Source organism: Pteronotus mesoamericanus, unplaced genomic scaffold, assembly GCF_021234165.1.
Source record: "Pteronotus mesoamericanus isolate MK-2021 breed Mesoamerican mustached bat unplaced genomic scaffold, CSHL_Meso_final contig_73, whole genome shotgun sequence".
NCBI classification, from domain to species: Eukaryota; Metazoa; Chordata; class Mammalia; order Chiroptera; family Mormoopidae; genus Pteronotus; species Pteronotus mesoamericanus.
Window position 1 is genome coordinate 18,703,130 of NW_026555245.1, and position 27,521 is coordinate 18,730,650.

The 27,521-nt window shown below is 40.3% G+C and overlaps 1 protein-coding gene across 6 annotated transcripts in view; it reads left to right on the forward strand.

Annotated features, from left to right (window-relative positions):
• SMARCA2 (SWI/SNF related, matrix associated, actin dependent regulator of chromatin, subfamily a, member 2) overlaps window positions 1–27,521 on the forward strand; it is a 160,178-nt gene that overhangs the window by 58,572 nt on the left and 74,085 nt on the right. For all 6 annotated transcript variants that reach the window (XM_054583062.1, XM_054583067.1, XM_054583065.1 and 3 more), the window contains 10 exons: window positions 13–160; window positions 4,326–4,489; window positions 5,702–5,768; window positions 6,451–6,561; window positions 9,215–9,457; window positions 10,796–10,909; window positions 19,417–19,524; window positions 20,111–20,197; window positions 23,447–23,493; window positions 25,902–26,068. In XM_054583062.1, the coding sequence (XP_054439037.1) occupies window positions 13–160; window positions 4,326–4,489; window positions 5,702–5,768; window positions 6,451–6,561; window positions 9,215–9,457; window positions 10,796–10,909; window positions 19,417–19,524; window positions 20,111–20,197; window positions 23,447–23,493; window positions 25,902–26,068 (1,256 nt within the window). The remainder of the gene's footprint in view (window positions 1–12; window positions 161–4,325; window positions 4,490–5,701; window positions 5,769–6,450; window positions 6,562–9,214; window positions 9,458–10,795; window positions 10,910–19,416; window positions 19,525–20,110; window positions 20,198–23,446; window positions 23,494–25,901; window positions 26,069–27,521) is intronic.

A 27,521-nucleotide genomic window follows, 5' to 3' on the forward strand; every position in this document is an offset into this window, starting at 1 on the left:
CTCTGTCTCCAGGACAGCTAAGCAAGACGTGGATGATGAATACAGCATGCAGTGCAGTGCCAGAGGCTCCCAGTCCTACTACACGGTGGCTCATGCCATCTCCGAGCGGGTGGAGAAGCAGTCTGCCCTCCTCATTAACGGGACTCTGAAGCACTACCAGGTAATGGCTGTGGTTTGTGTTTTCTTGGCAAGTAACAATCTTCTGCCTATTTTTGACTGGAGTATGTCATGCACATGTTGATTGCTTAAGAGGTTTAATGATGGTGAGGCATTTTGGGTCACAGTGCTTGTAATGTTGACACCATGCCTATAATTCTGCTTTTAGAGCACTTCTATTTTACCATCTTTGCTAGGGCATATCTGCTTTCTTTTTTATGGTTTTGGGATGAATTGTGTTTTAAGAAATCCTGGCTTCACATTTGGAACTGTTTCATCATGGATCGCTTCCAAATGGAAAACCCAGCCACATTTGATGAGTTTAGGGAATATTTATCTAACCTGGAAGCAAATGAAGTATTTCTTCAGAAACTTCAATGGTGCCTATAGTTTAATGCTATGAACTCGGCCACTGAGGATTTGCCATCTACTACATTTATGCTTTTTTCAAACTGTTGATAAAGTGGTGAGCATCTGTGCTTTGATGAAAACTAGGCTGTAACCATAACAGACGATTAATGTGACCTGCGTAGAATGGGGTCACCTGCTGTGTTCTGTCTCCTCCCACGTAATAGTGGTTCCAAAAGTGTGTTCCTTGGAACATTTGTCCCATGAGATGCACCTCAAAAAGAGAAAGAAAAATAGGTCCCATGGTCAAATAAATATGGTAAATACGATGGGCTGTAACTAGGATTACCATATAATTTACTGTTTCAAACTTGAATGCTAATGAAAGTGAATAGAGGCCATTATGATTGATCATAGGCTTAACCCAGGACTGTCCTGAGCCAACCAGCCATCTGGGCACCCCGACAGTGACCCCTCTCGGTAATCCATGACATACATAGCCCATCCACGTCTTTACAAATATAAGTGTGTGATCCAAAACTGCACATCAGTGTCCCGCAATAAAATGACTTTGATTTTCTATTCCCAAATTTCTTTGACTGCCCAGCCTTATCTTTATGTATCACCTATTAAGAGCTTGTAAACCTAATGTCTTTTAGAATATACTTTTAGAATGTACTTTAGGAATATCCTTTAGGCTAACAGTTCTCAAACTTTTTGGACTCGGGCTCTCTACACTTTTAAAACCTGGTACGGTATTTGCTGCTGTGGCCTGAGGGGTAAAGCATACTGGGTTGGCCAAAAAGTCTGTATAGTTTTTTCAATAAAATAAAAGACATGTTTTTCATTTTCACCAATAACTTGATTGATTTGGGTATTTTGAGTATGCTGGCTGTCTATCACTATTGACTTCTAGGGTGTAAAGGCCAGGTGTGCTGTGAAACATCTTTCAAGGCATAAGTCAGCCCCACAGCAAAGAATTATTTGGCCAAAATGTCAACAGTACCAAGATGCTTCGCAAACCACCTTTGACATGTTCATTCAGTCACAGCACCATCGCCATATGATGCACAAATCTTTTTTTTAATTTCAATTGCATTTTTACCTTTCTTGAATTCATATAGCATAACATGCCAAAAATTTTGGTTATTTTCTTCCATTTTCAGTATTAAAATGGTTGCACAAAAACTCACCAATTTTGAGAAGTTTTTTTTTTTTTTTTTTAATGCATGCTTATATGACAGCTGCCACAATACAATCTAACAAAATTGTTTTGAATGAAGCTGAAGACAACTAAGCACTACTAGAGCCATGGTATGGAAAAAAATTAAATTGACTTTTTGGCCAACCCAAATCAATGACTACTACTAGTGCTGCCTTCATTTCATGCTAAAGAACCAGCAGTTTTTATCCACTATTGCTTTTGCGTCATCAGTGCAAATGTCAACACAATATAAAAGGTGAATAATGTTCTAAAGTTATTATGAAAATCATTTGACCTTGATGATCTCCTAAGAAGGTCTGGGGATGCCCAGCGGTCCCTAGACCATCCTTGGACAACCCCTGTGCTGGCCGTACGTAGTAAGGTTATGTTTTCTCCAAAGATCATGGCTACTTTCGTGAGGTTCTTAGTAGTTACCATCATACTTGGTCTACTCAACATAGATGTTAATTCACAATTGTTCTAGTAAACTTTTACATGTCTGTGTCTGGGAAGTGTCTTCTTTGGATTATTCATAAATAACTTAATGGCACATTGAGTCATCCAACACCTTATCAGCACTTTTTATCACTATCTTTTCAAACCTATCTCCTTGGCTTCCATCTGTGAATTTTATGCCCTTCTCCCTCCCCTGGGCTCTGTAGATCCTAGCAGGTGCCTTGCTCTGTCTCCTTCTGGGTTTTTGTCTCATGAAGTTCCTTCTGCCTGACAGGATTCTTCCCATTTCTCACAACCAAACTGAAGCTCAAGCCTTCCTGGACCACTCTGTCCATAAGTAAGCTTTCTATCTTCTTGCTCCTTGACATGTTTTTGTATCATTAATAGTTTTTTAGCCCTTGTGTAGCTGAGGTCTTCCTGCTGCTTCCTGGAAAGCCCGTAAGCTTGGTTTAATACCCAGCCCCTCCAATTTCACGGTCTAGGAAAGTACAATTCATTTCCCACAATTTTACTGAATTTCTTGTCCCTTCTGCTGCCAGTTTCTGCTTCTGTTTTATCTGGGATTAACAGAGATGCAAAATTCAGCCTCTTTGCCAATTTTCATTTAAAAAAAGAATTTGCTACCACCCACTGTCCAAATGTTCCTGGCATTTAGTTGGCTTTCCTAAAGGTCTGGAGGTCTTGGCGTCATGTTGCAGGAAGGCGGCTCCTCCAAACCACCCATTATGGTTCCCAATCATTTCCTCACTTCCCCTCTCCATCTTTTGCCTGTTTTCTCAAAGGCCCTTCCCATTTTTCTTCTCTCTTGGTGTTCCTGTTGTTCTGTGAAACCCTTTAGGATGCCTTGGAGTTTGCACGGCACACGGTACTCCAGGTGGCACATGAAAGCATTTCTTCAAATCACTGTGGTGCTCTCCCTAAGAGAAACTCTGGCCAGTACAATTTTATATGTACGGCATTGACACTTCAGTTGTTGCTTGGTGTGTGTGGAAATGTGAGTGGCTTATTGTCTCCTCTTGACTGCAGGCCTCTGAACGGAGCCATGCATCTAACTCGCCTAGGTATCCATCTGCAATGGCTCCTTGCATGGTTCCGTGCACAGAATAATCGTTTGATAAATTTTAAAATAAATGACTTACTTTTTTCTTCTATGAAACATAGTAAAATTAACATTTCCCTAAGCATAACTTCATTAGCAAGCTAGATTGACTTTAGCTAATATAGATATAGATAATGGTATCAATATCTATATCTATAGCTATATATATATATATCAATATCTGTATCTATCTCTCTATCTCCCTATCTATCTATCTGTCTCTATCTCTCAATCATTGATCCTACCTTTTAAATCCAGCATCTGTGGTATGATGATAGAAGGAAATTGGTGGTTGGGAGAAGGAAGTTTAACAATTTTGTATTTTCACCCAGCCTTTTTTGTACTTGACAGACACGAGGACTCCAAAGCCACATCTCTGGGGCAGTTCTTTTGTACTTTACAAATACATGGAATGTGTTTCTAAGCAGTCAGCTTCTAGTATGCTGCGTTTGGGGAGTGCCCACAGTGCGAAGTTTCCACGTGTTGCCTGGGAAGTTTGTTCCCCCCCAGGAAATGCCCTCCTGTGGGGCCAGCAGTGAACTCCTGGCTCCCTGGTCACCCTGCTGCCTCATTGAGGGGCTCCCCCCGCCCCCGGTGGGAGGTACTTGTTTGCTAGGAAGGTTATTTCTAGTGGTCTGTGATCTACGAGCCAAACCTGCCTCTGGTTTATTTGTATTTAATCCTCACATTGGCTTTTTGTTCTTGGAGTGGTTGGGATGGATTCTGGTTTGGGGTTTTTTTCATTTATAATAATTTTAGAATGTCATATACTGTGCAATGCTAAGTAGGGATGAGCGGCAAAAGCTGCTTAAAATCCCACCAGTATGCTCTAGCCCATCGTTTCTAAAATCTGATTAACACTCGGCACCTGCCAAGCAGCAGGGATGATTACAGGCTCATATTTTAAATTCTTTTTGTGTTGCTGCTTCCCTCACTTTCCTACGGTGGGAAATCCACCATATAGCACTGAGGAGTTAAGAAGTCACAGCCTCACTTGAGTTGTATTAGTATTAATTACCTGTGCAGATCTTGGATAATTGAAGCAATTACTCTTCATTTCAGCTCCAGGGCCTGGAATGGATGGTTTCCCTGTATAATAACAATTTGAACGGAATCTTAGCTGATGAAATGGGGCTGGGAAAGACCATACAGACCATTGCACTCATCACTTATCTGATGGAGCACAAAAGACTCAATGGCCCCTATCTCATCATTGTCCCCCTCTCGTAAGTAAAGTCATTTATTCTGCATTTATCTTTCTGTGTGTTGTAGAGTGCCCTATTAGGAGCTTGTCCTTGTTTTACACTTAAGGTAGAATTATAGCATGTGGTGGGGTTCCCGAGAACAAGTAATCTGGATTTAGGTTTTCATTTCTCACCCCCACCCCCAGCCCCAGACCCTGCGGCTGTTTAAGCACGGGACAAGGGGGCCTTATTTCTCATTACTCCTTAAGTGGCTCACAATGGGGAAGGGTTTTGATTTTTTGTTGTTGTTGTTGTTTAAACATTTTTTTGATTTTTTTAATCTTGTTCCATTTCCAAAAGATTACATATATTCGAAAGACTGTATATTCTGTAATCTTTCTTTATTGTATCTTTTAAAGCAGAATTTAAATGAAAATTCAAACAGAATTTTATGTTAAACTGCCCTCAGTATGTATAATTTACTTTCAGTGATTTTACTTCTTTGTAAGGACAGGTCTTTGCTGTTGGCCCTTGAAATCCTAGTGCTCTGCCCACTGTGTGCTTCTGTTCAGGGATTTCCAACCTTTTGGCGTCTCGGCACCGCACTGGGAAAAGACGAGCTGGTTTGGGCCACATGTTAAATACAGTGCGACACGTAATCACAAAAAAATCTTGTAATGTTTGAAGTAAACTTACGATTTTGTGTTGGGCCGCATTCACAGCCATCCTGGGCCGCATGCTGTATTTTGCTTTTTATCTATATTTTACATATTGTGACTTATATATTATGGTGATGCTTTCAGGGATTTTTTTTTAAAGGCATTTAATATTTATTCCCCTGCTCCCTCTTGACAGATTTATTTAATATTTTCATGTGCTTTTGTAATTTCTTTTTCCTGACTCAACTGTTCTCTGAACGTATGTGACTGTTTCTAAAGATTCACCAAATCACTTTGGCAATTGCTATTTTTCAGTACCGTATTAAAATTTAGGGTTTTTTTTTATGCCCTCTATAGTTATGCATTCTTTATTTTTATTTTTTTTTATGAACCCTCAACAAACCTGTCATGCTTTGTAGCAGCTTATTTTTAACTTATCTCTTAATTCCACACCTTTAAAATAAATATGTAGTCGAGATATTTTATATTCTCTGGCCTCTTTCAAGGTAAGACCTAAAAATAAATAAGAACATGTTTTTAGCCACTGCCTTTTATACAAATGTCTTTTTCCATTTTTCCTTTTTTTTTTCTATAGGACTCTATCTAACTGGACATATGAATTTGACAAATGGGCTCCTTCTGTGGTGAAAATTTCTTACAAGGTTTGAAATGCTGTATTTATATAGAAATGTGGAAAAGCAAAAAATAGACCCTATTTTCTTCTTTCCATATGCACATCTGTGCACTGTATTTGGTTGTAAAGTTTTGTCATGTACATCATGTACTAAACAGTGAGAGTTAATCATCCTAAGAAGATTACTGTAATAAACCATAATTACTTTCAGATAGTGAAATGCAGAAGAAAATTGTTAATTATCATATTGCGAGGTTTCTGATGAGAGTAATACAAATGACAAATATCGCACATTCTGTGTGCTGTTGACTGGCTCCCCGTCAGGCTGCTGCCGGGCCCACTCTTCCTGCAGAAAGTTAGGCAATTACCCAGGTGCCCGGCACCTGCTATAGGCTCCCATAGAAATGGAGCCTTTCATCAGAGCAGCGGGCTCTCCGCTACCTCGAGGTCACTGTAATTTCCTTTTCTCTCTTTCCCTTCAGTTTGCAGTGGGAAAGCCTCTCTATAAGAGTCTGAAAAGTGGCCAGACCTGTGCGATTTCATGGAGCACTTTCTTTGTGGATAATGCATCTGTATATGATAATGCATATATGTGCAATCTTTAGTCAGGGGTCTGGGCTCCATTAAGCTCTGAAAAGTGAGAAATAACACGCGTGTACTTCCATTGGATAATATGTGTATATATATATATTTTTTTTCTTTTTATTCAGGGCACCCCTGCCATGCGTCGCTCTCTTGTCCCCCAGCTAAGAAGTGGCAAATTCAATGTCCTCTTAACTACTTATGAGTACATTATAAAAGACAAGCACATCCTTGCAAAGGTATGTTTTAAAAAATTCTTTTATCTCTAATTATGTAGCATCACACTAGAGTGTAAAGTATTTTCCAAATTACACTCACTAGTACAATTTGATCATTAAATGGCTCCTCTCTCTCTCTCTCTCTCTCTCTCGCCTCTCTCATTTTTTTTTTTTAGAGTCAGATATATTTTGGTCCTGAAATTTAATTTTACATATACTTTTTTTTTTTTTGGTGTATGTCATTGATCATGGGGCCTGTACCTATCTTCTCACAGTTAATGAGCTCACATCTCTTTAAAAAATTCACCTGGGCTCCTTCTGCAGTTCTCTCTCTCCAACAGCCTTCAACATGCTTGTGGAGGAAATAATTGTTTTTGTTGCCCTAGGTATTGTCAGTAGCGTAACTTCATTTCTCCTGTGCCTTTGTCTCTCCAAAGACGAGTAGGTACCTTTCCATATGGTCTTCTCCATGTGAACATTTTTCTGAGCTGTAGCTTTTCTGCTATCCCTGTTTTAGGGTTTTTCTGGTAAAATAATGGGCTGTTATTGTTTGAATTACTCTGGGCTGTTTCTGTGACTATTTGGAGCTGGGAAAGAGTAGGTTTCTACCTGCAACCTCCATCTCCTAATTTCTATGTCCTAAGTTGTCCTTCAGCCATAAAATATAATTTTTCCCATTTATATCATCTTGCCTTCTAATATGTTCATGTAGAATGATTGAAGTAGTTTCTTTTATGGAGCACATTTTAAGACATTTTTTTTTTCTTTAGTAATTTCTTTTGCCCCGTGGTGTTTTGAAAGCACTATAATCTGAAACTAAGTTACAGCCAGAATTGAACAGAATCCCCACTTCTGGGCTGTGCTCTATCTCTGCACTAAACCTTTGCTCTGGGAACGGAGCATTCCCTTCATGGCATCACAGGAAATAATATAAAGGAAGCACGTTCCCAGGGGAGGTTTAATAATTGAGATGGTACTGGCAACAACGCTGTGTTCTCATTCCTTATATTCAGAGATGAATTTGGCAGTGTCAGAAATGATGTGTTTTCAGTATTACTGCAGGAATGTGTTTATACATTTGAGGTCCTTGAAAACACATTCACATCGTGTCTCCTGCGTATGTATTTCAAAATCCATTGGAGACGCTTGTTAACGAGATGTATTGCTTTTATTTGTTACTGGAGAAATGGAGACCTAGACTGGGCAGTAATATTTTTCCAGGTGGAAGGCCTAATTAGTAGTAGACCCAATAGCAAAATCCAAGGCCTCCGCTGCCTTGTTTATTATTTCATAAGCCAAATTAGGCAGGGAAGTAGATTTAGAATATTTATTTAAATACATTTTATCTGCTGGCCTCTTCTCATGCTATTATTGGTAAGTTTGGGACAGCTGATCACATGACCTTGGTTATTCCTAAACACTTTTCTTAGAGGTGGTAGAGGAAGAAAAAAATACAAAAACTCAGTAGTTTCTTTCACCCGGACATCCCAGCCTGACTGATGATATTCTGCCTTTTCCACTGACTTGACTGGTGCTTCTAACGTGGAAGGCCAGGGACCGCGTGTGATACTGTGCTTGTCTCCCACCTCTCTCGAGGGGCTTTGCAGCAGGATTTGGGGACATCTGAGCACCAGATGCGTTTCTTGGCCAGAGCCACTGTTTTGTAGGGAATGGACAGGCTTAGTGGAACATTCTTCATTGTTCTCACTTTAAGAAATGGAGAGCAAGGACCTTGAAGAGGGCTCAAGGGTAAACTATGAGAGAGGAAAGGAACTATTTGTAGACTTTAGGAAGGAGGATTGTGTTATATGGTCATTTTTAACTTTTGAAGTGATAGTTATGGGGAGGTTAATATATTGTGTTTGATTTTGAAGGTTTGGCACAAACAGAGGAATAATATTTTAGCATTGCCCTCTCTTTCAGTGAGAATATCCTTTCATTTTAGATATCTTAAAGCAGGGATCCTAGACCTGGCAGGTAAGTACTTGGCAAGAAGGAGTATGTGTAAAGTGACAGAGTTCAGGTTGCCAGATCTTCCAGTTTTTTTTAAAGGAAGTTGGATGTCCAGATTTTTATATAAAATATACCAACTTTTAAATGTTAGCAACTAGTTCAAATTAAAAAATAAAGAACACTGAGCCAAGGTCTAGAGGGAGTAGTCAGCCAATGTCATAGAAAAGAAGGCACAAAGCCAGAGTATCTCAGCTATCGGTAATGGTGGAAAAGTCCATCATTAATTTCTGCTTCAGGAGGAGAGCCATATTCTCTACTTCCTAGGAGAAGAGGGAGCTGACAATTAAATCTGGGATAGCTGTGAGGTTATGGCATTAACAGAAGGAGTTCTGGATGGGCAGACACAGGAACTACTCCTGGCCTAACCATTTCATTCTGGGCCCAAGTTTCCTTCTTTGTTACAGGGTGATGTGGAATTACACGGCCGCTGAGGAACATCGTTGCTTTAACTTTCCATTATTACATGATGTATTAGATGATCTGTCAGGTGTAGGATATAGACTGTTGAGATTCTTGTATCCTAAGGATCCACCATATAAGGATTCCATCATATCTTGTACCGAGTATGGGTTCTTAGCTTTTCCACCTCACCACTTGCCTGTTGGAAATAGTTGCATTTTCCCTTGCTCACCACATGTTGGCCCTTCTTCTTACACTGCAGATTCGGTGGAAATACATGATCGTGGATGAAGGCCACCGAATGAAGAATCACCACTGCAAGCTGACTCAGGTCTTGAACACTCACTATGTGGCACCCAGGAGGATCCTTCTGACAGGGACCCCACTGCAGAATAAGCTCCCAGAACTCTGGGCTCTCCTCAACTTCCTCCTCCCCACAATTTTTAAAAGCTGCAGCACATTCGAACAGTGGTTTAATGCTCCGTTTGCCATGACTGGAGAAAGGGTACTGGTCAAACTTTTGTTTTCCTTCCACTGCTTGACAATGAAATGAAATTAATGGCGTAGAGCTGAGAATATTAGAGGGACAGGAAACCCATAGGGTGGTTTACAGCGTCACCTACATTACGAAGCTAATCGGCGGGTGCCTACGTTCTCATTCCAGGGTGTTTCCCCTCTGAAGAAAACTCCTCTGTCCCTTGCCAGCACGTTGCCCGGGCCACCAGGGAACATTCCTGATGGCGGAGCGCTTAACTGCTACGGGCCACAGGGAGGATGAATGTAGGGACAGTTGTTGACTCAATTTAACCAGATCAACTCATCCAACTGAACATAAACCTTAAACCAAATATTTCCTTGTTATAAACTTGGGCTTCCCTTTAACCTGTTTCCGTATCAAGAGTTTGTGATAACTCATTTACACTAGTTTTCTGTACATGTTTTTTTCAGATGTTAGCGTGAGCCTCTGTTTTGTGTGTACATAAATACCCCTCAGATCCGGGAGTGGCCATTTTCAGATTTATTACTACCATGTCTTCCACTATCTGCCTTCTCTTAGAGCTCATTTATGAAAGGAAGACATGAGCCATGATAAGAAAAGAAATGAGTACATGTCCTTTCAATTAGTCATTTCTTAACCATAAGAATGAGAAGCCCCTAAGAATGCTTTAGGGAAATTTATGTTGGAGCTCTTAACCCTTTAATTTGAGGTATATTTCCTTTCTGTCAATAATGATTGCCTCGCCCATTTGTATAGTCAAGTCAATCAACTCTGCCCCCTAGAGGTTAATAGACAAAGGTGAAATAGAAAGCAGAGGATTTTATTGTGTACATACAACTGTAGCTTTAACAAGATTGGGGCAGAAAAGGGGAAGAACAAGGTAGCGGAGCTTAAAACCAACCAACATAAATTGGATCTACTGTTGTTTTCATTTTTGTGTACAAGCTTTGTTCCCTTGGTATGTTTCTGCATCTGAGACAGTTAATGCTGCTTCTTTAGGTAAGAACACATTAACTGTTACCCCTTTACTTGTGGTCATTCTCAGTCTTCAGTTAGTCTTTATTACTGGTTGTATGCCATAAAGTTCTGAGCTGCTAACATTATTGGTATAAAGCTTGTTGCTTATGAGCTCTTTTCCACAAATCCATGCTTAAGACAAACACTCATTTATAGGTTGTTTTATTACCACCTGGTAGGCAGTGGGAAGAGAATTCTGAGGTGTATGTGGCCAGGTATAAACCTAGCTTTAATACATATAAAATTTCAAACATATATTGAAATGAATAATAAATGTAATATAAAACATTTTTTAAAAAATCAAAGTCATCTGTGGTTCTCTGATAGGTGGACTTGAATGAAGAAGAAACTATATTGATCATCAGGCGTCTACACAAGGTGTTGAGACCATTTTTACTGAGGAGACTGAAGAAAGAAGTTGAATCCCAGCTTCCAGAAAAAGTATGTTGCAAAATGCAAAAGTTGTGGTTTCTTCCCCTGCCAATATGGTTGAAATACCTGCACCTGAAATTGTGGTTCTAAAAGAGCAGGCTTGTATGTTAGTTACAGGTATTCTGGAACTATCTTAAAGTACTATTTTGATTTAAGAGAAAAACTAGAGGACTTAGTGTAGAGAGAGAAGGAAAATTTTTTGGCATTTTCAGCCTGGTGTCAGAAAGCTTTGGGCAGATTTTATAAAACTGCCCAATTCATTGGGTCTCATTACACTTTAACTTACAGCCACTTAGCATTACATTAATTAACTTAACATTGCATTTTAATTTATTTTATTTTTAAAGCATTTTTTAAAGATTTTATTTATTTTTTAGAGAGAGGCAAAGGGAGGGAAAAAGAGGGAGAGAAACATCAATCGGTTTCCTCTCATGTGCCCCCAGCTGAGTCCTGGCCAGCAACCTAGGCACGTGCCCTGACCAGGAATCGAACTAGCGACCTGTCTGTTTGCAGGCCAGTGCTCAACCCCCTGAGCCTCACCAGCCAGGGGGTATTTTAATTTTAGATTTTTAAAAAGTTAACTAACCTCATTTGAGTTTAGTCTTGCAAGTGCCATAAAAGTGTTCTGTTTGTGAGCCCAATAAGGATTTAAGCTTGGGCCTTCTGTCATTACCAGAGGGCTTAGTAAACATTTGCCAAGTTTGCTGGAAATTTATCTAATATTTGATGCTTGTTTTTTTTTTTCCTTTTGTATTGAATTTATTGGAGTGACATTGGTGAATAAAACTCTATAGGTTCCAGGTGTACAATTCTATCATACTTCGTCTGGATATTGTACGATGCTTGTGACATCACCGTTCTGATAGTTAAGTGACAAACAGAGTTCCTACAAGTGACAGACCATCATCTAATTATTCTCGGGCATGGTTTCTGGTCCCACATAATCAACATCAAGTCTGCAAACATTTTAAGCGAGTATGTTTCAGATTCCTTCTTGGACACTGAGTTTCCAGTGCTTTAGTGCTTTAGAATGTCTTCTGAGCTCTTAGCTCCACATTTTTTGGTTGGATTTGGGTATTTAATATGTGTCTGATCATATTTTGGAACCATGCACTCTGGAGTTCTAAGCTTTATTCTTGTAGACATAGATTGTTTGGCACTGTAGACTATTATTTGTAGCATGAGATACTTTGATTTGAGTTTTCTCTTTAGATGAGCCAATTCTGAAATATTTTAATTTGCATCATGTTTTTCTGTGTAACGACTATTTTTTGGACAGATTGTTTCATCCTGTACATTTTTAAGTGGGAGTTGGCAAATAGTGTGAGAATTTGATCACTTTGCTGAGAGAGAATTTTGTTCTCTATTCATTAGCAGTTGAAGAAAAATTAAAAATAAACATGGTTCTTATACTATACTTATTCCAGCAAAACCCTACGTATTTAAATGTCTTAATAGTGCTAGTGAATGCATCTTGGGCATTGAATGCTGTTGATATTTCTCTGACTTCCTGTGGTCTTTGCATCTTTGCATAACCCCCATTCTGTGTAATATGCAGTTTAGCTATTGAACAGATAAACTGGGGAATGGACACAGTGGTCATGGGGCTGCCTTGAGGCAAATACTTCCCAGCATACTGTTACTGAGATCCCGCAAGTTATAGTGATGGAATGTTAAAGATTTCTATTTGTCCCATGCTTTCTTTTGTTTCTTTAGAAGAGGTATCAGAGTAAAGGTAACCAACTAAAGTCCTTTATTTATTCATTCCATAAAACTTCTTGATTTTGTTTATTTATTTACAGGACTGGCTAATAGACATAGATTTTTTAAAAATGCATTACAAGTTGAAAGTATGCCCTGTTTTAAGAAAATCCATTATATTAAAATCCAAACCTCTGCAGCATAAAGATTATGGAATGATCATTTATATCACAAAGAAATTCTCTTCTATCTGTCCCACCATTCTTTCCACAAGAGAACTCCCTGAGTATGAATAAATTTTTAAAAAATTAAGATTAGGTTTTCAAGAGTATGTCTCCGGTATAAAGCACATGTGTACTCTTTAGTAGCCAGAGCATTATATTGGAGGTATGTGAAATACCCTGTATGTGATATACAGTCTATGGATAAGCTGCCTTTTCCTGGAGGTAACTTGGTGGAGCGGAGATCATGAGTTCTGCTATTGGAGAGGACAGGGTTGTGGCAGCATTTTCTGTCTCGTACTAACTGTGTGACCTTGGGCAAGTCAGTTAACTGGTCAATCTCAAGGTTCTCATCAGTGAACTAGAAAATAAATAATACCTGCTTCATAGAATTGTTGAGAGGATTAGTTGCATGTAGTGCTTATACTACTGTGACTGGCACGTGGTAAGCACTCAGCTAGTGACAGCTGCTGCTATATATTTTTTATTTTCTAGTCATGCTGCTGCTTCGATTATTAATGGAGAGTTATACTCTACTATTTATTTCAACTTCTTTTTCACTGCTCTCTCATCCTGGCACTTTCTGTGGCCCTCCCATGTCTCCATTCCCATAAACCATTCAAGGCAAGTGGGGGAAACTAACCCCCATGCGTGGGTATGTGACCTTATTGATGTCTTGCGGCCAGTGGTCCTTCTCTACTTTTTCTACCTCATGAGGATTTTTTTATCAGGGAAAAATTGGTCATGTAAGTGTCACCCTTGGGGGTAAGGAGCTTTCTTCTACTATCATCTGCTTATAACCAAAAACAACGTGTATGTCTTTCTCAGTCTGTGTAAAGAGTCCAGGAAGGAATTATTGCTGATGGCAGGGTAAAGCTAATGATAAACACTTCCATAGCAATAATTCTCAATTGTTTTCCTGAAAAAGCGTCAGTTAGGGACATGTGTTTTAATTTTATTTTTTAATTTACATATAATAAAATTTACTCTTTTGGGTATATAGTTCTGGAAGTTTTGACAACTGCATAGTTATATTAATCACACCCACAATCAAAACACAGAACAATTCTATTTCCCAGTCATCCCACTCCTCCCCCCGCCCAAATTCTCTGGTGCTACTGCTTTTTAGTAAGAGCCTTTCTCCACCCTTAGTCTCATGCAACCACTGACCTGTTCTCCGTTCTATAACTTTGCTCTTTCCAAAAGGTTGTATGAATAGATGCAGCATGTCTCATCCAACCTTTTGCGTCTAGTTTCTTTCACTCAGCATAGTGTATTAGATGTTCATCTAAGTTGTTGTACATATTAATAGTTGGTTCATTTTTATTGTTGAATAGTATTCTATTATATGGATGCGCCATCCTTTGTACATCCACTTAGTTGAGGGAGACATTTGGGTTGTTGCTAGTTTTTGACAGTTATGGCTAAATCTGCTATACACATTGTGTACAGGTATGTGTGTGAACATAGGTTTTCATTTCACTTGAGCAAATACCTAGGAGTGGGGTTCCTTGATCATATGTTATATATGTGTGTGACTTTATAGGAAATTTTCAAATAGTGATCCAAACGGTCTGAACCATTTTGTAGTCCCACCAGCAGTGTGTGAGTGTTACATTTCCTCCACTTTCTCATCAGTACTAGTTGGGCACTGTCAGTTTTTTAAACATTTTTAGCCATTTCAGTAGATGTGTAACTTTAATTTGCATATTCCTCTAGTGTCCAATGATGGTGGGCACCTTTTTTGTGTGCCTGTTCAGCCCACATATGTCTTCTTTGATGAAGTGGTACTTGAATCTTTTTTTGTTTTTATTGGGTTGTTTCTTATTGTTAAGTATTATTATAGAAAATGTGTTAAAAATATAAAATGTCAACCTGCCCCAGCAATTCTGGTAAAGTGGTGCTGAAATCTTTTGCCTGGTTTTTTTTTTTTTTTTTTTTTTTTACTGTTTCTTTTCTTATTGTTGAGTTTTATGATAGAAAAACTCTTAAAAACAAAATGTCAACCCGTCCCAGTAGTTCTGTTTAGCGTGCCTGGCGTGGCCTCAGGATTCTGTTTCATCAGATAAAGCCGAAGTGGGCGTCTACGGGCCGCAGTGTGATAAATGCAGCTCTAGCAAACAGAACATTTATTTTCAATGAATATTTAATAAAAAGTAGTTTTAATTAATGGGTATTTAATAATTTTACGAGTCTAATGAAACATCTTGCTGCTGGCGTAAAATTCATCCCTTCCTTCTCAGGGAAGAATGGCGATTCATAGGAATGGGATTATATGAGTATATAAAACCCAACTTAAGCTAAATGAAATTTGATTTTTGATTTAGCTCTCATTTGAGGTTGTCTCTGCTGACTTTCCCTTTGTTAAGTCATATAATCAAGAGCCAACTATACTTGCAGTTCGCTGTGTATCTGTTGATGTCTAAATATGCTAAAACATGTATATGTCTGAGATTAACTAGAGGTTGACCTACCTAAAATTGATCCTGATTTTGATATAATTTGTGTAAAATAACCAAAAAGCTTTATTTAAATGGGCAATTTCTATATTCATTATATAAAAATTTGGAATGCCTGATGTAATTAATCATTACTTTGTTCCTCTCTTGTACTATAGATCCCAGAACATGGGACTTTCATACATTTAATCTTATTGTTTGGAAATCAATTTAGAAAGTGGTAATATATCACACACAGCAGTCTAGGTTCATTGTCCCAATAATACACCCTTTTTGGAAGGGAAATTATAAGTGAAGAAAAGTATTTGGGCAGAAACCATGGCTAAAGCTGACTACTTCTACAGGGATGGATGGGAGGAGACCCTGGGCCAATATAATCACCTGCTTTAGCTCCTTGTAGGGGCCAGTTTGATCTTTCACTAATGCAAGAATTCCCAGGAGATAATTATCACGTACATGAGATCCACACCCCAGTTTTATGTGTAATTTGAACAAAAATAGCCCCACCAGCTCTCACAAGCCCACCTTATAGGGGGAATCCTCCTTATTAAAGTCACAGATTTCATTTCCTACAGCACCAGCACTTTTGAGGAACTTCCATGTTCAGGTTCTAATTAGGGGCCATCACATTTTGGGGCGGGGGGAAACTCCGACTCAATAGAGTTTACAATGGCACGATGATCACAGAACCTTCCCTCACCTCATCGTTGCCAATCTGTGTGTCTACTTTAGAATTGTTCAGTCTGTCCTGTTCTTAATGCATAGCTCTGACTGCCTGTGCTGTGTACTGTTCTGCACTGGGGCAGGTGCAGGAGCTATACTGGAAACAGGCCGCATGGTGCGAGAGGTCAACAGGCGTGGTGTGGCGGCGAAGCCTGCTCACCCTGAACAGGGGCTTGCCTGGGAAAGGCGACACAGTCCTTCCTACACACCAGGTTGGGTGATCCAGGCACTCAAGTACTTTAGGGCGGGGGTCTCCAGAGCACACACTCCAGTTTGTGTGTTTAGGGGTGGAGGTGCTTACTAATATTCCACTGAGGTGCAGAAAGAAGATTTTAGAACTTCCATTTATATTAATTTTCCTCTTACAGATAAGAAAATTTAAGTTTTATTGATATTTAACATTCAGATTGACACTGGGACCCATGTAGTGCACACATTGCGAAGTCTATTACGTGCCTGGGTTAGACGGTGCAGGTCACCCCAGGCAGGGCGCCACTGCCTAAGGCCTCTGTAAGTTCCCTTACCCTCTCAGCCAGGTTTGTGTACCTCGTTCCTGTTGTGAAACACCATGGCTTTCCTAGTACCCAGATAAAATGATTTAGAATGATCTGATTCTAACTAAATGCCCTCTGCCCCAGAATGGACAACGGACTTTTAAAAGACCCTGCAAAGGATTGCAGTTTGAAAACAAGAATAGGTGAGCTATGAGAAAAAGGTAGTCCTGCCTGTTCTTTTCCTAATGTGGGTTTTTACCAGCCACATTATATGGTTATTGGGCTGCAATTGTCCAAAGAAGTATTAGATGTCATCAAATTGGCTCCTTGAAATACAGAAAATGAATTGCCTTTAACATTAACCCACACCCTAAAAGTAACTTGTATCTTGAGACAACATTACTGCATGCATATAATTCATAAATAAACATATGGGCAGCCCTGCCTGAGTGGCTCACTTGGTTGGAGCATTGTCCTGTGCACCAAGAAGTCATAGGTTCAAATCCTAATCAGGGCACGTATGGAGGTTGCAGGTTCTCTCCCTTGGTTGGGGCACGTATGGGAGGCAACTAATTTATGTTTCTCTCTCACATCGATGTTTCTTTCTCTCTCTCTCCTTCCCTCCCACTCCCCTGCCCCTTTCTCTTTCTGTAAAGTCAATAAAAACATATCCTCGGGTGAGGATTAAAAAAATAAAAACAAAAAAATTAGTACATGGGCATATTGGGAAGCTTTGCTTTAGCACGTCTTCCTGATAAGGGGAATGCCATCAGAAAAAATTTAATAACCACTTCTTTGAGGGAACTGAAAGGGAAAATTGACTTTGGCTTATAGATGTGGTGGGCAATTGTGGAAGATCGTAAAAAGGCCCTTCCTGTAGGATAGGATTATAAAGGAAGCACCTAAGGACCCCCTAATCCCAAAGACCCCCTAATCCTAAGGACCCCCTGAGGCCTGGAGAAAAGTACAAAATCAAAGTAGCATAGAGTTTTGGGGAAGTGCAAGAAGCACATGTAAAATATAGTTGGGAAGCTTATGACGGCGATTTCGATCGTGTCTATCAAACCAGCTTCTGGTGTCTCCGAAGCACAAGATTGAAGGCCAGAAGGTCGGGGGCCTCAGGATAGGCCCCCTCTCTGTTGACGTGGCCCCTGCGGGCTGCCCGGAGTCCCTGTCTGTGTGTTGTGCTCAAGCCTCCTGCTTCCCCAACTCTTCACCTCCAGTGCTTAGCAGCAGCCAGCTGATGGGGAGTGGGTTGAGGGTTCTGCCTTGAATTCTGCATCTGTGTGTCTTAATGCACTTAAAAGCAAGTGCCAGCTGTCTCTCCCAGCAGTGAGGCCCAGCTGAAGGGGAATATCAGGGCAAGACTCAGAAGCCTGAACGCCCACTTGGTCATCCTTAGCAAAGAGCTTAATAGAGTGGACTCTGTTTAATGTCCTGACTGCACTATTAAATAGCTGTATTAATTTGAGTAAGTCTGTTAAACTTTCTGATACTGAAGTGTCTTATGTATAAAATGTGGACAGTAAATGTACCTCTCTTAGAGCTCTCATGTGGTGAAATGAGAGAAGGCACATTAAAGCACTTGTGCATGGGGCCTGGTCCCTGCAAAGAGCTCAAGAATATTAACCCTTGATGTCATTTTTGTCATTATACTCAACCGAAGTTGTTTAACATTTTTCTTCACCATGATCAAATTTCATTGAGAGTTAACAGTTCTTGAAGAAGTGGAAGTACTTTAAAAATATGACATGATCAGGCATCTGAAACACAAAGCCTACAGTAAATGCATCCTTATGTATTAAACATGGAGATTGTTCTTTCCCCAGCCTGGCCAAAAAGGTCATTAAAAACTAAAATACGTTTATGGTAGGTCACTTGATTTTCTTAAATTTTCTGCTAGAGAGCCAGCCTTTCTCTGCTCTGATGTGGTGCATCAAAATGAGTGGCAAAAGACTATTAATTGCAATTCCATTGGGATTGACAGTTTCCTTCAAAAGCAACAAATGAATGAATATTCAACTTGTCTTCATCTGTGACCTCCTCGTTCTGGCCCTCAGAGCTGAAAATAACCTGATCATTTTTAATTAGCTTATTAAACATTAGGCAGCTTGCTGATTTACTTTTAATCACATTCTGCAGATTTCTAGGCATTAATCTGATGTTTATTATGAAAATTGCACTTTTGTATTCTGGGGATTTTTTTAATAAAGAAAAACAATAATAGGAAATAATCAAGGCAGGTTTTAGGCATTAGGAACATGCTAGGAGTATTGCAGGTGTGTGTTAACCCACAGACATGGGAATTCCCTTTAACTGTTTTAAATGGGATTTTTGCAGTATTTCAAATGGAAGCACAAGGGGCCTTGCCTTCTTTAGATGGTAATAGAATCCAGCTCTGGATTAGTTCTTCTCTACCTGTTGTACCACTCAGACTGTAGGACTGGCATTGAGAGTAGCCACATATCACCACTTGAAAAAATGTTTTCTAAAGACAAACATAGAATATTAGCCAGTCACTGTTTTTCCTAAAACTGTTCTGTTCATGTGAAAGGGGGATATAGTTGAGAAGCAGAGGAAATACTAAAAACATACTCTATATTGAACATCTTTGAACTTGAACAGTTTGCAAGTCACTCTCTCAAATATGGAACAAGTCAAGAAATGCCTGAAAGCATGACCCTCACCTCAGTTACATTGAACCTTTGGAAGGTCCCTCCATCATAGGCAGTGCCTTGAGCAGTGATGACCGTGTCTGTTCCACCCCCAGCCCATCCCTCACTCCAGGAATCCAAGTAGGGGAACAGGTGGCTTCATGGCTTCTGGAGGGCCACCAGCAGCTGTGTCTCAGCAGCCTCTTTAGAACAGGCACCTTCTCTGTCCTGCTCTTACGCACCTACTGTTCTTTTTTTCTCCAGGTTGAATATGTGATCAAGTGTGACATGTCAGCTCTGCAGAAGATTCTGTACCGCCACATGCAAGCCAAAGGGATCCTCCTCACAGACGGTTCTGAGAAAGATAAGAAGGTGTGTGTCAGAAGATGATGCAACTGACAATGTGTGTGTCTTCTCCTGACTGTGACGTCCAATAGTCCGGGGAAGCAGCCTCTTAATGCTCATTTATTAAAGGAAATTATTGGGTCTCTTCTGTAGCTATTGTAGCTGCCAAAGGGAATCTCTTACTCTCTTAACTGTAAACTGCATTGGGGCAGGAAGAAAGGAGTTAAGTTCTCATCACCAAAAGAGCTCTGCTCATGTCATTTCTGCAGAAAATGTATTCCGCCTAAAAGTGGGGTGGTATTTGAAAAGTTTCATTCCTTGGGCATCTATTCAGTGCTTGTGTCTTCCCAGAATCCTGGGGAATAGACAGTCATGTCACAAACCCATCAACTTGACATAACTCCTTCCTAGAGGATAAGCTAGTCACAAGAAAGGTGTTATATCTAACCCAGAAACTGCTATATTTTAACAGGAGCTTTGGACCTCAAGAGGGGTAGGTTACTGAGAAGACCTACGGCCCTTTGTCCTTCCTAAAGAAGCCCATTTTTAAAAAATTGGAAATATCTGATCGGTTAATAATGGTCCTATTTTGACTCTCTCCCCTTGTTCTTAGGGGAAAGGAGGTGCTAAGACACTGATGAACACTATCATGCAATTGAGAAAAATCTGCAATCACCCATATATGTTTCAGCACATTGAGGTAAGTCTGTATTCTCTGTTTTGATCCTGATCCTGTTTGTGTTATTCCTACTAATAGTAGTTTAAAAAGTCTTTTTAATAAAAAAAACCAAAAACCAGTTAAAACGTGTATTGAAATTAAAACAACAACTCTGCTTGTCTGACAGCTTAACAGGCAGAATTAACAAATGTGAATTTTCTTGTTATGGATGCTTTTTGGCACCAAGCTCTTGAGCATCTGGAATTTTATAACGAAGAGTTTAAAGTAGTGGGAAAATGTTGTAAGCTATGGCTCATTATGTGGGCTTTGGTAAGTACTGTGAATTGCCTTGTTATGGTAGGTGCTGTGAAATTGAAGATAATGATAAATACATCCAGTTTTCTCAGGATGCTGAGAAAAATATTAAAATAATGTATTTATACCTGTTGAAGAGGAAGAGGTCCTTGAAACATTTTCTCTGTAAAAGACACTGACCTTGGTCTATTACTTAGATTTGTACTCTTCCTTTCTGGCTTCTATCACGACAATGCAAATTCAGGCTTTTAAATTGATGTTCTTAGTCGCTAAGAAGCTATTTTTAGGGGTGAGTTCATTTTCTGCCCTATTCACTGCAGGTGAATAAGTCTCCTAAATTGACAGAGTTTCACCCCAGTAGAAACAATTGACTTGAGCAGACAGCAAGAGGAGCCACAGTCGTAATCTTCATTTTTCTGTGTTGCTGCTGATGCACCGTCCTGGTGGCGGTTCTTCGCCAGCGGACCGCCTGCTTTTCACGCACGGGCGCAGGGGCCTGGGGCAAGTCCCCCCCGGGCTTGGGTATCTGCACCAGTCTGTTAAAAGATAAATACATTGAAGGTTCGGGGAAATTAAGAGTTAATAATCATAGTATAAAAATGGTGTTGAACATTCTTGACTTTGGGAATTCTTTCTTTTCTCCCTTATTTTTGGTAACTGCCACATAAGAGTATTCCTTGCGCACCTTCTCCCCGCCCTGGTGCCCTGTTGCAAGTGCGGTGGGGAATTAGAAAGACTCCTGATACCACTCTTGCCTTCTAGTCCACAGGGCAGAGTATCTGCAGACTAAAAAGCCCTCGGTCTAGGTAAAATGACAGCAGCAGCAACACTAAACAAAAAAAATTCCACCACCAAGCCCCAGCTATTTAAACGTTTAGACATACAGAGGAAGGATACTTCATTGTGCAATGAGTCCCTACCTGAGGCTACTTGGTAACTCAGATGGCCCCTACTGGCGTGAAACTCAGTTTGGGAACCTTCCCCACATGTACTGACCTGGTGTAAATCACTCAGCCTCTCCAGGCTTTACTGTACTTGATTTGCCATCAATGGCAAGGGCCTGTTAGGAAGCGGGCCGCCCAGCAAGAGGTGGGCTCGCAGGTAACGTGCTTGAATCATCCCAACACCATCCCCCACCAACCCCGGTCTGTGGAAAAATTGCCTTCCGTAAAACTGGTCCCTGCTGCCAAAAAGGTTGACGACCGACAGGAAGACAAACTTAAATTTAAAAAAGTAACCTCGGAGGCGTCTTGTAAACTGATTACATGTGGAACAGAATGTGAGGTAAGGTTTCAGTGGACCAGTTGTGGGACTGTATGCTGGGTGGAGGGAGAGTCCAAAAAAAATGATGAAAATGGGGTTGTATTAGGTTAACCTGTTACCCACCATCTCACTTTTCCTAAAAACAATGTAAAGATACTTACTCCGCTATATGGAGGGGTTTGAGGACTCAGATTTTGAAAATTAAGTGTCAGTCTGAACTCATTGGGTTACCATATGAGAGTTAACCTTTGAAACATGCTAGGCCATGTCGGCAAGGAGGATGGCACGGCCTCCCCTCAGGCCGCCGCCTGCAGCTCCTGGGGAGGGTGGTGGGAGAGGGCGATGGAAGAGGGGCTAAGGTTAAGTAGCGTGCCCTCCACTGCACACCTGTTTACGTTTTAAGTGGCCGTCAGTAGAAAAACAGACTTTGATTTGCAATTTTTTTTAACATAAAATACTTTCAGGAGCATATTCCTAGAAACAAGAGCCACGGTTACTGGCTGATGTATTGCAGATATGAATCAGAGACGGTGTGTGTCTTCTGCCTTTGTCTTTGTTTTGTCTGCTATGCAACCTTTGTTCATTCTAAGTCATACCCGAAGCCCAGTCAGTCTCTCCATTAGGCTCGCTGCCTCCCAGGAGCCTTCAGACCAGAGAAATGAAATCATTATTTTTTTTTTAAATGATGCCATTCTTAATCTTATCATCATCTACTGATACATAGCTCTTTGGCTTTTACGGCCCTGCTTAGAGGTAGGGTTAGCACCTGAAATCTGGTAAGGAGTGGCTACCTGTGGAGAGAGAAGGCAAGGTTCCTGGAGTCAGGGTGGGTTTTTTGGCTGTTGTCCATGCAGGGCAGCATTTGGGGGGGGAGCTGCCCTGCATGGACAACATGTTTGAGAGGAGAGCCCAAAGGGAAAGATCTGGTCCCTTGGGAAGAAAAGCTCCGGTGACCATAGAAGGAAGGGAAGCAAAAAAAGGGAGACAGCTGGTGGCTAATCTCAAGGTGTGACATCCTCTCCTTCCCCACAGATGGTCTCTTTCTTTAAGTAGGAACGGAAAAGTCACACGGAGAACAGTGATGTATTTCTCCCACAGACTCAAAGAGGAGGGAATTAGGTGATTAAGTTCTGCATTTTAAAACTGAAAGCTAGATGCCTGAGGGAGTGGTGTACATTTAGGGCCTTATTTGTAAGAGAAAAGTGCAGTACGGAAGGGATGTTAGGATTTCACTAAACTAAGATTTGAAATAAAGTATAACCATTACTTTTCCTGTTAACTATTTTCACGGTGTATTTATGTGCACATTTTAGTCCTGACTTGCTTATATTAAGCTCTTCCTCTAGTCTAGACTCTAAGCTCCTTGGGGGTAGATATTTCAGTCATTTCTGGATCCCCAGTACTGGCCTAGCTCAGCCCTGGGCCAGTAGATGTTTAATCACTGTTTGATGAATGAACTAACCCCGTAATCTCAGCATGACAGTCTAGAGACTTGCAGAAGCTCACAGGATACACTTCTGGCAGAATGAAAGTCTGAATCCAAAGACATTGAGTTTCTGGTTCATCTTAGAACAAGTACTTCTTATTCATTATTTTGTTGAATTGTACTCTAGAAATGGATAGGATGACCTCACTAAAAGAGTAATCATTAAGTTAATAAATACATATCTGCTTAATTTTTTTAATCATTTCCTTTTTCTCTCTCTTTTAAAGGAATCCTTTGCTGAACACCTGGGCTATTCAAATGGGGTCATAAATGGGTAAATCTTAAATTCTTTTTTTTTTTCTTCCAAAAAATTGTTTGTTGGTCCTACCTCAACTTTTCTTGCTATTCAAATCCAGTTATAAATGGGTAAATCTTAAAATTTTTTTCTTTCAAAAAATAGTTTGTTAGTCCCACCTCAACTTTTATCATAAAAATACATACAGCCAGCCTCCTTGGTCCACGTCTCTCCACAGCGGAGCATACAGAAGTTGTTAACCAAAATGATACCAACATTTGCGTTTACTTTAACGGCATAAATTACTGAATGCCCTGAGTAAGTGGCTATTCAAAGGACATAGATCTCATTTAATAGACTTAATAGTACCCTAGTTTTAAAAATGTTGCCGAAGCTTCAAAGGGTTGTTATTTATAACCAATGGTGTAGCTTAGGCTCAAAGAGGATTTATCATATTAAATTTCACGTTGATATTTAATATTAACATGCAGGAGTAGAAATGTCTCATATGCTATAAATATGTATGACTTTACAGTAATTTGTTAGAATATAGTGTGTATAAGAAACATTGTTCATTAGCAATGGACACTGAAAAGAATCATGCCTTGCAACAACCAAAAAGAACGTATTAACAGAAAGGCTCTGTTTTGCTTGCTTTGCATCAGGGAAAACGTATTATTAGGATGTAGGGGTCATTCTTGGGTCCCAAGGACAGACTGTGACACTGGGCTAAGAATCAGGGATTGGAACCCATCCAGAACCAGTGCTACGAAGCTCTCCTGCCCTCCCCCCCTCCGCTCCCCTTTCCTCAGGGCCCAGTGGTCACTTCTGGTGCCATCGGGCTGCCCAGGGTTGCATATTAAAATCATGGCCGCAGAGGGTGTTCGGAGGACAGTCCTCAGAACAGGGGAGGGATCTTGGGAAAACCTACAATTGAAAATGTCTTATTAGAGATAACACATACTGTGTCATAAAATCCGCTACCAAATAATACTTTTCATTGCTATAGACTGCACATGCACTGGCGAGTTTTTCCAACAATATCAATCCTACAATAAAGGTTTAATGTTATAATGCACCCTTGTTGATAAAAGAGAAAAGTGGGTTGTTGCGGAGGAGAAAAAAGGCCCTACTTTAGCTTATCGATACTCCGCTCCATCCGATGGCAGTACACATTACCATCATAATTTTGACTTGAACTTCTGCACGAACCAGGACTCTTGCCCCTGCCCCAATCCAGTGTACATGGGGATCTTATAAAGAGAGATGTCAGCTCTTGTCACTCCCCTGTCCAAACCCCATCAATGGCTTTCCATCGCACTTGAAACTAGCACAGGCGGAGCGGTGGACAGAGCCTTGCGGGACCTGCCCTGTTCCCACCCTCTGCCTCTCTGCGCTCACCTGCAGCATTTTCCACCCACTTTTGGTTAAGCCACGGCCCCGTTTTTTTCAGTTCCGCAGGTGCCCCAGGCTCTTTTTCACACCCCCGGGCCTTTTTGTACTAATTCTTCCCACTTCCTGGTATCTTGTCATCTCCACCCCCAAACCTCCATTCTTCACCTGGCTACATTTTACTCAGTATTTTAGGTTTTAGCTAAACTGTTATCTCTTTTTATTTTTCTTTTTTCTTTCTTTTTTTGAATTGAATTCACTGAGGTTACATCTCTTCAGTCAGGTCGCCCCTGACACTCAAAACCAGTGGCTGGCAAATTCTTTTTTCTGAAAGGCCAGATCTCAAATATTTTCACCTTTGCGGGTCAAAGGTCTGTGTCACACCTACTCAACTTTGTCCTTGTAGCATGAAAGCAGCCATAGACAAAACAGAAATGAGTGAACAGGGCTGTATCCCAATAAACCTTTATTTACAAAACCAGCCAGCAGGTCAGGGATGAAGTTTGCCAAAGTCTGCTTTCATCTAAAGAAGGTAATAGTGTGTTGCTATAAGTTCTCTCGTAGCAACTTGCTATTTTTTCTTTTTAGTACTTATCACAATTTGTAATTATCCATTTTGAAGGCAGGGATTCTGTTTTACTTATCACTGTACACATGCCTAGCATTGTACTTGGCACGTAGTAGGTGCTCAGTAAGTATTTGAATGAATCTTAAATGTCCTAAATGAACAATTTTATATTCTTAATGATTAGAGAGTTAAGTAAATGCAACATATACATGTATGCGTGTGTATGAGAGGAAGTATTAGGAACAGGCAAGGGTTTCCATTTCTGTCATACCTAGCACATACGATGCACTCTTTATGAGTTTTGTATAAATCTATTTTATTTTTCTATTAAATATTCTCACTGCTTTGGAGTGGATATTTCTTCATTCATTCCACAGTTACTTATTGTTTACTTTGCACAAGGCCTTGTACAAAGAGCAGAGTTTTACTGGATCCTGCAAGAAGACAGCAGTAATACTGTCTTCTTGTTTTGCATTTTTGGGTTCAGGGCTGAGCTGTATCGGGCCTCAGGAAAGTTTGAGCTACTTGATCGTATTCTGCCAAAATTGAGAGCGACTAATCATCGCGTGCTGCTTTTCTGCCAGATGACGTCTCTCATGACCATCATGGAGGATTACTTTGCTTTTCGGAACTTCCTTTACCTGCGCCTTGACGGTGAGTACGTGAGGAGCCGGACTGGGACGCTGTGCCGCTGGCAGTGCAGAGCCGACAGGCACTTAGATCCAACCTACTTGGGAAAGGAAGGGTGGAATTGTGAAGAATTAACCAATGGGTGGGGCGGGGGGGTGGCTTTTCTGGAGAGCAGTTTCTATACACTCCAGCTTAAAATAAGCAGAAACCATTTTCACAGTTGTTCGTCCCACACGCAAGCCAGTACAAGTAGACTAGCGTCGTTTGTAAGTACCACAATAAACTACACTGAAGTAAAATGTAAAAACCCTCCTTGCTCTTAGGATTATCTATTTCCTACTCACTACATAGAATATTTTGATAAGCCTTTAGCTTTCTGTGTGAAGCATGTTTTAAGGGGATATAGGCTGTGTCTCTTTTTTTTTTTCCAGTGACACTGCAATAGTTATTTAAAATTATATTTATCATTAAAGCTTCTCTCTTTTACTAAGCAAAACATATCTATAGGGCTTCATTGTTTCCTGGACTTTGCAAACTATGTAAAATATTTACCTGATGTTAAGAGTGAAATTTAGATATCATGTCCTAAAAAATTAGTAAGAAAATATGAATGAAAGATAGAAGAAAAATAAAAACGGAAGAAAGTATAAAGTTAGGGATACTTCCTAAATTACTATATGATTTTGATATCAGCCCTAATACTTTAGAGATGGAAGATATTAAAATTTTCATATTACGGCCAGGGATAGGATAACTCTTTCAAAGAGTGGCAAGTGGGAATAGGAGGTGTTGAATCCCAGATATGGAAGAGTACAGTATTACTAATACCAATTTTTATCTAATGTGATATGCAAGTTATTGTTAAATGTTAACTTAGTTTATGTTTCATTGAAAGGCATTGTTTTATTTTCAGTCCAACATTTTATCCACCCCTTTTGCCATGAATTACATATAGCTGGATATATCTCAAACCTCAGACTTGCGGTACTTGATTTTAAGTGAATTCTCTTTATGATTCATCTATTAGGGTATTACTGTTTTTTGAATTAATTAGACCTCTGACAGTCTTGATTTTTTAAAATCTTTTTACCTCTCTTGCTCAAAGTCACTGAAAACAGATGAATGGTTAAAGAAACGTTAATTTTGAATTCAGGACACAGTTACATCATCCACAGTCTGTCTCTTTTGGCAAAATCTCCTGTATTGGGCCTTGTCCTCTGACCTGATCCTTCCGATCCTCTCTGTGGGCGAGGTCAGCATTTCTTCATTTGAAAGGGGAACCCCCCTCCCACTGCTGCACAGCTGAGGGGCAGCCCAGCTCCATGTTCCTCCCCACAACCCCCACTCCCTGCCCACCTCAGCTCCATGTTCCTCCCCACAACCGCCACCTCCCTGCCCACCTCAGCTCCATGTTCCTCCCCACAACCCCCACTCCCTGCCCACCTCAGCTCCATGTTCCTCCCCACAACCCCCACTC